At 46.9% G+C, this 11,488-nt stretch overlaps 1 protein-coding gene across 3 annotated transcripts in view; it reads right to left on the reverse strand.

Moving 5' to 3' along the window:
• Positions 1-847: 847 nt before the first annotated feature.
• The window catches only part of mllt3 (MLLT3 super elongation complex subunit), a 41,077-nt gene continuing 30,436 nt past the window's right edge, over positions 848-11,488 (reverse strand). For 2 of the 3 annotated variants that reach the window (XM_076973650.1, XM_076973648.1), the window contains exons 8-13: positions 6,090-6,162; positions 5,799-5,937; positions 5,344-5,443; positions 4,624-4,740; positions 4,407-4,478; positions 848-2,482 (exon numbers count right to left, since the gene is read on the reverse strand). In XM_076973650.1, the coding sequence (XP_076829765.1) occupies positions 2,351-2,482; positions 4,407-4,478; positions 4,624-4,740; positions 5,344-5,443; positions 5,799-5,937; positions 6,090-6,162 (633 nt within the window). In that variant the 3' untranslated portion in view covers positions 848-2,350. The remainder of the gene's footprint in view (positions 2,483-4,406; positions 4,479-4,623; positions 4,741-5,343; positions 5,444-5,798; positions 5,938-6,089; positions 6,163-11,488) is intronic. The other variant, XM_076973649.1, reaches the window with a different exon arrangement.

An 11,488-nucleotide genomic window follows, 5' to 3' on the forward strand; every position in this document is an offset into this window, starting at 1 on the left:
TATACTTCACATTTTCATCTTCCATTACCACCTTGTAATTATGTACCGATACGTCATCGGATCATTGTACCTCAAAATCCATTGATCGACACGATCGGTGCGCAAAAAGGCCTCTGCTCCTTCACCGGACCAATGCTGCAACATGCGGTTAGCAAAGACCGATCGTGGATTAACGAAAGCAGACTGGATCGCTTTGGGTCCGTCGGCTCCAGATGACGGAGATCCTCAAGAATATGGCGAGTGTTGAGAAGGAGCTTGCTGCTCCACTGTGGGACCACCCATGTTGTCTAGCAAGAAAAGCACATGTGCTGCACTCTCTTCTGAGGCGGAGAGGGTCCAGCACTCTGACCTTCTGCTCTGCCTAATGTATTAATAAACTGCGTTCATGACCCCTCCCCCAGCCGGGTTCCTTTGACATTCATCTCACCCTTAAAACATGGCCCCTGCAAAACATCTAAAAGCTTTTTAAGGGAGATGCAAGTGATCACTGCCAGGAGACCACTGCTAATGCACATGAACTGTACACAGCCAACTAAAACGCCTTTTTTCTCACGGCATCCATTGAGATAAAACTGTAAATGGCACAGAGGTGACGGCGCATTTCTAATTTATGGTGTAAAATCAGAGTAGTCCTTGCTCTTGGCTTGCAATGAACCTTATGGAGCAGACATTTCCTGTTCTCAAATCTTTTATCATTTTACGATAAAACGCTCCCTAAATAAGCTCGTATAATGCCAACAGGCCAATTGAAACTCGTCTCCTGTTCCAGGAAGGCACCAGAGAGCCCTTTGCTACTAGCTTGAACCACTAACTACTTTCCAGTCAGTAACTGCACACGAAGATAGACTCAGCTTGGATTTTGTATTATGTTCAAGAACATTCAGCTAGAAACAGGTAAATACCTTCCAAGAAAGGAAAGATAATCAGTTTATCACATATAAAGTTTATACACACATATAAACATTATATCATGATAGCTAAAAGTTCTTTGGGTTGAGAAACAATCAGGGAAATTCAGACAGGAAAAAAAAGGTTTACAAGGAGTTGATTTCGTTCTGCAAAAGCAATCAAGCAAAATACAAAAAAAGCAGAATTGTGAAAAACTCGTACATATCATCTTTACACACGGTGCCAATAATTCAGTCCCGCTCATCATCAGGTCACCCATTTGATCTGTATCTCTTACAGATCCACATGCTCCAAAATGACCTCCCTAAGCTCACCGTTCTTGCTCTAAAGCCTCACTGAAACATTGGGCCTACAGCTCAACTGCACAATCTGCCCATATTGGCCTCTAACAATTAATCAAGTTTCTTACAAAAAGAACAGTTCCATGGACCTGCAGAGTAAACTTTCATTTCCTTAGTTTAGAAAAAGAACACTTTTCCCCAAACTAAGACATAACCAGTTGCCACTGGTTTAAAGACAACCAGCACAGAACCATGGGAAACGTAGTCCCCGTTAAATAAATAACAGATTCAATGAAAAGGCATTCTATCCAGACTGATTTTTACTGTAAGCGCATATTTGGCCTAGAAAACCGTATTTCAGCTCAATCTCACAAAAGGTGTAATTCCCAAATTGTTTTCAATATGATACTGAAATAAATCACTGCCAGTGCCCGCTGATGTGCAATAACTGAAACGTGGCATCGGATCCACAACGCAAGCGTCGGTGAGAGACTTTGCCCTTCCTGGCAACAGCAGTGAGACCAAGACTGGAGCTTTTCCTCGGAAACTTCCAAAAAAATGTTTTACAGTGCCTTCAACTGTCCACAAGTACCCTCTCGCAAATCCATGCGAGATATTTGTTTCACCCTCACACGCTGATAAAAGGCATGTCGAACTGCTGACGACCCATGCTCCATCACACCACCTTAAAGAGCCACTGAGATGACTGTTCCCAAGTGCTTGAACGAATTTAATGTCATTGGCTCTTCTGGGCACGCACGCACGCACCCACACACACACACACACACACACACTTGAAACTTATTACTCAATAAATAGACAAAGGTGTAAGGCAGTGTTGAAACATGCATTCGTCACAAAGAACTGAACAAAACATTCATACGTAGTAACAATATGCACATTCTTTTTTTCCTTTCATTTTTTTTGTAGCATGATATTTTCTCCTTTTTGGCAACGTTGGACTTTTTCAAGGCTTCTCAGGTGACGTCCTGGCGGACAGGAAGAAGGGTCCAGGCTGACGCGTCGTGCGTCCAGCTCCGAAGAACACCGAGAGAGGAAAGGAGCTCCGGACAAAGGTGATCCGAAGCAAGCCGATCAATTCAAGGAGAGGAAACCCGAGGACTGCGAGGAGGAGGAGGTCCTGAACAGCTCCTCAATCCTCAGGACGCACCAGACGTCTCCAGGTAGCTCTGCAGTTTGCGGACCGTGGTTTTGTCCAAGGAGCAGAGGTCAAAGTCAAAAGTAGTGTTCGTGATGTGGAAATGTCCAGTTTCTTCGATGAGGTTCACAATCTGGAAGGATGAAAGGAGGGCAAAAGGTTACTGGGTTGTGCAAAAAATGAGAGAAATGCCCAACACACTGATTCATTCATCAGACAAGATTTTCTGTACAGCAAAAAACTTGGTTAATTTAAGTTAGGTTTAAAGAAGGTATTTTTTATGGGGGGGGGGGGGGGGGGGGGGTCTGTTATATTTTTTCCCTCTTCAGGCCTGTATTTGGTGGGGGGAGGAGTCACACTAGTGATTAAGGACAGGGGTGAGTTGTGAGAGTGTACTCCACCGCACTAGTGATTAAGAACAGGGGTGAGTTGTGAGAGTGTACTCCACCGCACTAGTGATTAAGAACAGGGGTGAGTTGTGAGAGTGTACTCCACCGCACTAGTGATTAAGAACAGGGGTGAGTTGTGAGAGTGTACTCCACCGCACTAGTGATTAAGAACAGGGGTATTTTTTCCCTCTTCAGGCCTGTATTTGGTGGGGGGAGGAGTCACACTAGTGATTAAGGACAGGGGTGAGTTGTGAGAGTGTACTCCACCGCACTAGTGATTAAGAACAGGGGTGAGTTGTGAGAGTGTACTCCACCGCACTAGTGATTAAGAACAGGGGTGAGTTGTGAGAGTGTACTCCACCGCACTAGTGATTAAGAACAGGGGTGAGTTGTGAGAGTGTACTCCACCGCACTAGTGATTAAGAACAGGGGTGAGTTGTGAGAGTGTACTCCACAGCACTAGTGATTAAGAACAGGGGTGAGTTGTGAGAGTGTACTCCACAGCACTAGTGATTAAGAACAGGGGTGAGATGTGGGAGTGTACTCCACCGCACTAGTGATTAAGAACAGGGGTGAGTTGTGAGAGTGTACTCCACAGCACTAGTGATTAAGAACAGGGGTGAGATGTGGGAGTGTACTCCACCGCACTAGTGATTAAGAACAGGGGTGAGATGTGGGAGTGTACTCCACAGCACTAGTGATTAAGAACAGGGGTGAGTTGTGAGTTTACTCCACAGCATCTGCACAAATGAAGCTGTGCAGTAGTGGGACGCAAACCTGATCCCCCTTCACACTACAAAGCCAGACACCCATATGGAAAGAATTTCTCCTCGTTCTGCTGAAAGAGAGCCAGGAACACAGAGGGGCCTGTTATGACACTGGAGATGAAACTCAGCTGCTTGGACGACCACACCACTGTCTGACTAGGGGACCGAGGACATCTCACTGTTAGGAACGTTCCACCAGAGAGAAACAAAGACTCTCCCAAGACATTTATTGCCCAAACTGCCATGCATCATCATGCAGTGCGAACTGTCGGTCAACCGCTGCCATGTTCCTGTGTCGGGACACGCGGGACGTTTGGTTGGACTTGGAAAGAGTCGCTTGATTACACCGCACATTTGAGGCACTCCGAACTCTGCCTGGAAGGCTCCCAAACGCATCCCGCGCCTGATCGTTGTGAAGGCGACGCCGGCCCCTGGAAAAAGGGAATGCCATGCTTCCCGTTCTGTCTAAACAAATAAGCCTCAGAGTGCATAATCACAAGAATTATAAGCAGTGCATTACCCAGGCCTGCAGAGAGGTGTAGTGGAAGAGAACAGGTATCGTTTCTGCCATGATTTATTGCATGCAGGTACTCGCAGACATGAAAACGTAGTGAATGATCGAGCTCTATAACACATACCTCTACCAAAGGCCTTTACATGAGCTTTGCCTGGCATGCTACTTAAATAAGTGCGAGAAATTTGTGATCCATTTCCAAGTGCCGCCTCGCCACGGCCGTACAGGTGGAACGTCCACGTGCTCATGAACGTGAATCATTTGGTGCCACGTCGTTCTCCTCTCCGCGGTGAACCCCGGACACGATTCCGACGATTTATTTAGTCTGTCAGGGGCTTAACGCCCCATATCCACGTCGGGACACGCACGTGAACACGTGAGGCATACCTGCTGTAGAATATGCCTCTCTCTCAGTGCCATCAGTCTTCTGTGCAGCTCCACCAGTTCGTCCAAGTACGCCTGAAACAACACGCGCCGTGAGCCGCGGATCTCGTGCATTACAGAGCCATTATGCTGATTAATGGTTGACATTTTATGGGTTCTTTGAGGAGGTTTTTTCAGCTAAACATACTAGAACGCTGATCAAACACACGTTCACTTGTACCTTTTGCGGAACGCTCTGCTCGGTCCTGGCTGAAGCGGAAATACACACCTTGTCACAGTCGATATTCTTGTTCTTGTCCACTTTTGACTGCTTTATGGGACTCTTCACTTCTAGTATCTGTAAAGCAATGGCATATTTCTGTTTGCAAAACCAGGAACATTTTAATTATTTTTTTTAAAGGCCACTGCTTCACTGAAACTCTGTTAGAGGAATATTTATTCAGTGCCTGTGACAAGTTTATATTTCTTGTTAACGCAGGAACTGATTAGAAGAGTGAACTTTCAAGGTGACTGAGATTTATGTTATACAATATAAACATAATGTAACCTCTAAAACTGATTAGCTCCCATGTGGTGGCAATCCACACAGGATAACATATCACTAGTATTTTTTCACTATGCACATTAAGGATAACATATGGGGAAAAATATGTGGCAAGATTACGCAGTGGAAATCACTCAATGTAACTGACAGGGTAATGCTAATTACAAAGAAACCATAGAAGTAAAAATGTTCAGAACATTCTGGAAAAATTCACAGCATAACGGCGCAGGGACCTTTGCCTTGAACCGAATGTCTTGTGTTTTTAAACTGGATTTTAGTCACAAGGAATTAGTGTTTTCCCCTTTGCTTCTTTAGCCTCGAGTTATTTCGGAACATACCTACACTGCAATTGTTGATTTGTCCTTGAAATGTGCCAGAAGGGGGCCTGCTGCTTACCTGGTTACTGCTGGCCTTCAGGAGAGGCGGAGGCTCATTATGGGGGAGGGGCGAAGAGGCGGAGCTGTTCTCACTGTCACTGCCATCACTCAAACTCACCCTAGGACCGAATCACAGATGTTCACCATTACTGCGCAGCCGTGGTATGCGATTTCTTGCAGCTCAGCATTGACACCTTCTCAGTCTCAGAGTTTTATCACACCATTCGAGATCATAATAATAATGCCGCTAACAACGATGCGTCCGTAAATCTACAAGATGATGTCAGGAAAACCGAGCATTCCATTCAGTAATAAACTTGCATGTAATTATTATAATTCTATTTTCCTAAAAGACCATATGTTTTCATAAAAAACTGGCGTCACCAAGATGTCAGCAAGTTGCCCTTCCCGGGCACCTGCTTCAGGCGGGGGCCCCTCGGGGGCCGCGTGGGGCATCGGCAACGGCTCGCTCACCTGCGATGGCGGTGCATCAGGTGCGTGTGTAGGGGCCGTTCCAGGTCCGAGTCCACGTCATTGTCTTCCTCCTCCTCGGACTCCTCCTCATTGTCATCCGTTTGCAAATCGGGAATCACCGTCTGCAAAGGGCCCAGCACTGCAGCGGGACAATCGGTGGGAGGATTCAGGACTTTAGCTCGGGAAATTAGCTCCGTGCCTAAAGACACTCCCCATTTTTCAATAGGCTCAGATGCGGGTCATGCACACTTGACCCCAAAAGTATGATTAGTGCAGAGGGGAGCAGGTTACCTTGGCGCTTATGCTGGGGTCCAAAACCCGAACTGGAGCTGGAGGTGGAGCTGGCTGGACTGGGCTGCTCCGACTGGAGTGGGCAGGAAAAAGATCAAGGAGAAAAGTGATGAAAGGAAAAAATGTATCAATACCCATCAGGTGGCGTGCTGCTTCCCTGGAAGGAGAGGCGAACCTCGGCCACGACTCCAGAAGTGTCCGCCGCCCGCAGAGTCCTCCCACTCAAATGCATTCGTCAAGGCACTTTCCACATTATTGCTTTTTCATACTGCATAATTGTCTTTATGGCCTTATGAGCCATAATTCACGCACATGTTCAACACGCCCCACGCAGGGCTGCCTGCATGTCACAGTGGATGCACTAAATCTCCACCCCCCCCCCCCCCCCCACCCCCCACAGCCGTGGACGCTCCGCGGCGCTAAATGCGCGGAGCTGTTTGCTAGTTCGGCCCACACCAGGAACTCTGGAGCGTTCCCGTCAGCATTCCCGTCAGACTGTAAGCTTTGGCACAAGTGTCACTTCCCAACTGTAAATCACAGGCCTGCCCTAAGCTTTTCTTAATGAAGTCTGATTTACGAGAACACAGCCCCACAGGCAACGCATGTACCAGTGACACACACAGACAGACACACACACACACACACACACACACACACACACCTTGTGCTTAAACATGCCAGCAGAAATAAATTACATAAATACAAATAACAAATCAAAAGGGAACATTAGGTATTCATACAATGATCATCTATTTTTGTCTGGCTTATTCACCACAACTTTATGGGTCTCATCTTGTTAAAACCAAAACAAAAAAAAAGATCCACAATGCTGAGCACAGGAAATGTAAACGAGCACAGGAAATGTAAACGCAAGGAAACCCACTAGAACACTCAGATCTGCCATTCAGGAAGTTTATCAGTCCCAGGTTGGATGAAATTTAGTAGGGTGCTGCTCAGTTTGTAGATAGAGTGTCGTGGACGCGGAGATCTATTGAGCACCTCAGAGCTCCCCGGGCCATTTCTCATTCTGGGGCACAGACGCACAGAACAGACCCGGGACTGGAGGGATTATGGAAGAAGGGACCCTGGATTAAGCAGGCCCTTGTGGATCCTGCATCAGATCTGTTCCCACTACATACCACCATGTGCCATATGCAACAGTAAACAAAGTCTCTCACTAGGTGAGGTGAACACTCAGACTAACATGCAGACCCATTTTAAATGCAGTAATGGACTGAACCAATGCAGGTGCAGCAGCTAACGGCCATCTTGTGCTGTTGAGTTTGATGAGAGCAATTTGAGGTTCGAGACAAAATTCCGTTAACATGTCTGACAGGGATGTAGGATGAGCTCGGGCAAGGTATGTCAGTAGGTCCATGTAACACTGTGTGTGTGTGCACATGTATGAGTGCAGCAGCCTTTCCAGAGTGGTTAAGATTAAAGACTTTGCACACCGCTAAAGGGAGGGAAATGTGACAGTTTTACTGGGAGGCTCCCATGGGTTAGACTATTTACACACGTTCACCTGCGCACACACACACACACACACACACACACACCACACGTAACTAGCTCAAAGGTAGTGCTCAAGGCTTCAACCAATAACAGTAAAGAAACCCACACACAAAACAAATAAACAAACAAAACCCCAGTAAATGACTAGTAGCATTCACAACAAACAGTAAACAGTAACCTGTCTGCTTTGGGTTGGCTGGTTTGAAGGAAGACACCATTAAACAGGAATCAAGCAAGAACTCGACAAATCTTCTGCTACAGCCCCTCCTCCGAACGCAGCGGGCGCCGTGGCTGTCGCGGCTCTCTGCGGACGTACAGGAGCCTGATGCTAAACCACGCCGCACGAGGCTCCTCCGTCGAGCTCACGCCCTGCCCCTCACCAGGCTTACTGCAACAAATCGCCCCAATGTTAAAATGGAAGAAAGGAGAAAGCCCCCAGGAGGGTCTGTCCCATTCACCACTCACACTCTCCACTTGGCCCAGTTTCGAGGGGTTTTGAGTTTCACATTAAGTCCGTCCTGCATTTCTGTGCGGCTTTTAACCCTCGCCTGAAACCCCCCACTACCCACCGTACTCCGTGCCTTTTACAAACCACTTTGCTAAATCTATGACCCTGAGAAACATACGAGAACGGACAAAAGGGAGAAGGGTGGACAAGAAAGCTCTGGACAATACGATTACGTTCATTCCTGCGGCCTACGAGGAAATACAGATGCGCCATTGAAGTTAATCTGAATTCGTTTGTTTACATTCTTCTCCATTGGGCTCTCTGTGAAACAAAATCACATTTCTTGAAGATTCAATGAGCAGAATTGGTCCTCCCCCCAACAAAGAGAAAAAGGCAACAGTGTTGTGGCCCGAGTTTGCCAGGAAGAAACAGGGACACAAAAGCAGCCCGACTGCTTCAGCACTGCAGAGGCAAGAAACTGACCCCAAACCATCTCTCCACCAACCAGCGTGGGAAGGTTGCAATTAAGCACATGCTGCTAGTTTTAAATCATAACAGGACACTTCAAAAAGAGATTTCTTCCCCGCCTATTTCAATCCTAGGCAATCCCTTCATGAAGTAAAGGTCACTGAAAGCACTGCAGGGTTTTGACACCAGTGCTGAATTCTGGATACTGCAGAGATGACCTCAACTAAACCAAATCTGTAATATAATTCTATAGCCAATTATGTTGTGAAATCACAGTTCCACAGAACCTAATTCTCACATGGAATTCTGCTACTGTTCAGAGACTTTCATTTTTCTACTAATCCAAAAGTGCACTTTTGTCTCTACTCTTAAAAGACTAACGAACATCTCTGGCAGTGGAGTATGTTCATAATGAGTCCACAAGAACTCAATGGAACAGGAAAAGAAGAAATGATTAGTGACACCAGTGAGAGTAACTGGTGGGGGTTGGTGCTAAATTTTGCTCCAAGCAAGCAGGGTGGTAAAGACAACTACCCCTCGCAGAGTGCGAGGGGACTGCAATGCGGCACTTTGAAGTTTCTTTACCTTCATTCTCTGTGTTCACCCCCACCCACCCAACACCACCAACACCACCACCACCACCCTTCTCTTTACACCTCTCTGCATTTTATGGCCCGTTTGTCTGTCTGGGAGCCTAGCCGACATCAAACACATGGTCCAAGTCCTGGGCTGTAAATCACACGGCCTTTCTCCGTGTCCAGAGTACGATCCCCCCCACCCCACACCCCCAACCTTCCCCAAGACCCTTATAAAGCACGGACAGAGGATCCTCACCAATAAAACCGATGTCGTCACTCATGTGGAAAGACTGGCAGACCTTTTTAACACCAAAACCATCATGCGGACAGTCTTTGGACTTTAACCTGGAGCTGGGAGAGCAGATCCAGGAACGGCTGGTTGTGGTGGTGCTGGGATTGCGGTTGCTCCTCACAGAGATCCCCCGCTTAGCCATCACCTGAGCTTGAGTAACGGCCTAGCAGTGGCTGCGCTATAAAACGCTACATTGCTTTTTTACAGCTAATGAAAAAGCAACTTCAATCAAAACAGACATAGCTATCAGCCTCATATGGAATGCACAACCAAAAACGATGAACTCAAGCAGCGGTTCTCTAAAGAGAACCGGCACATTACATGGGGAACCGTCAGCTCACCTAGTCTCTACTCACCTGTCTAAATAACAGCATTTCAGAGTCGAGTCAGAGGCAAGCGTGTGCAGTAGGAGAATATATCATGAGCCATGCAGAAATAAACTGTAAATTAATCTTATTGACAACAATTACCTGTGAGAAGAATGGGTTCCTATTTCTTTTGAGTTCATGTTTATCAAATCACTTTTTTTTTTTTAACAATGTCAGTTCCATGTTTTGCCTCAGAGTTGAAATATCCCCAATTTATCAAAATGCCTGGAACAAAATTATTCTCTGATTTATAGTGGAATGGACAGTAATGTTAAATGATGTATAAAAGCACTTGGCAAAAGCTGATGTTTGCTGATCATTGATCCCAGATCTTCCCTTGCCCCACGGCACATAGCACAATTCCACGTTTTGATTAATGGATTCATTCAAGTCTTTGCAAGTGTACAATGTTTCTGCCACAACCTGACATTTCCTCCCTGCCAAAAAGGACTTTTGCGGCAGCACCCCCCCCAGATAAAGGTGTGGAGTCAGCCCACTTCCCGTTAGTTGACAAGAAGCTAACCAGAGTGGCTGTGAGACAAAAGGTGGCTAGGGGCTCAGTAGCCACCCAGCATAGAGCCTACTGGAACTGGCCAGCTGGTCTGGGGCTTTACGACCGTCGCTTGGCCCACCATAAATCCTGCGCTGCCCTAAAACTGACCAGGAGCCTGGTGTAGGGCCTTTGTCCCACTCACTTCTGAGCCACCAAAGATCTCTTCTGCAGGGCCGTCATGGACAGACCTGAGGGTGGGGTTAACTCCCACAATCCCTCAGGCCTCCATGCTCCTGAGAGAGCAGCGGTGCTACGGGAAAGTGGTGAGCGGTGCTGCCCGACCTAGCCGACGGCCAAGGTGCTCAACGTAAGAGCGAGAGCCGGTTAAGAAAACACAGGGAGATGTTAATAAAACAAAAAAAAAACCCTAAAAAAAAAAAAAAAGCTGATGATTCATGAGTGCACATTAGTTAATGTAGAGCACATGGCTACAGCACTATTTACACAGGCTGGATTGAACAAAGAGCCCCCCCCCCCCCCCCCCCCCCAGCACTGCCAGATCGAGTCCAAATGGTCTTTTATCGAACACTCCGCCTGGCCCCCAGGCCTCGTGTCCTGCACTCCTCTCTCGAGACGCTTCACACTGTCCCGCAGTGTGACAACTTGCCACTATCAGATGGGATGCAGGACTTCCCTACAGGGCTGAGAGAAAAGTCTTACTATCACTTCCTGCTAGGCTGGCCACTGACAAACTGGCTTGATGTAGTAAATATGACAATTACACATATACAAGGAAGAGCAAGGAAAATCATTCCCTTCACACACACACACACACACACACACACACACACACACACACACACACACACACACACACACACACACACACACACACACACACACACACACACAAAGTGCTGTGCTGTCATGGTGCATACATGGATGGAGACTTCCAGAACCCACAGGCCTGGCGGGACATAGCAGAAGCACCTGGGCATCAACACAGTTGCCATTAACGCAGCCGCTTCTTTCTTCCTTTTGCTCAGTTTTTAAAGAGAAGGAGATTAAAGACACTTGGCTATTCATTGCACCCTTTCTGTGTTCTCCTTAGGTGCCATAAAGCCATAAATCTCATCTCACCACTTGCTTTCTGGCTAATAAACCCGGCCTCCCTTGGCGAGTCTTTTTCTCAACCAGAACGAGCGGATGCAGCAATTCTTTGGCAATGTTGGCTAAA

The sequence above is a fragment of the Brachyhypopomus gauderio genome, chromosome 14 (genome assembly GCF_052324685.1).
Source record: "Brachyhypopomus gauderio isolate BG-103 chromosome 14, BGAUD_0.2, whole genome shotgun sequence".
Classification (NCBI taxonomy): Eukaryota; Metazoa; Chordata; class Actinopteri; order Gymnotiformes; family Hypopomidae; genus Brachyhypopomus; species Brachyhypopomus gauderio.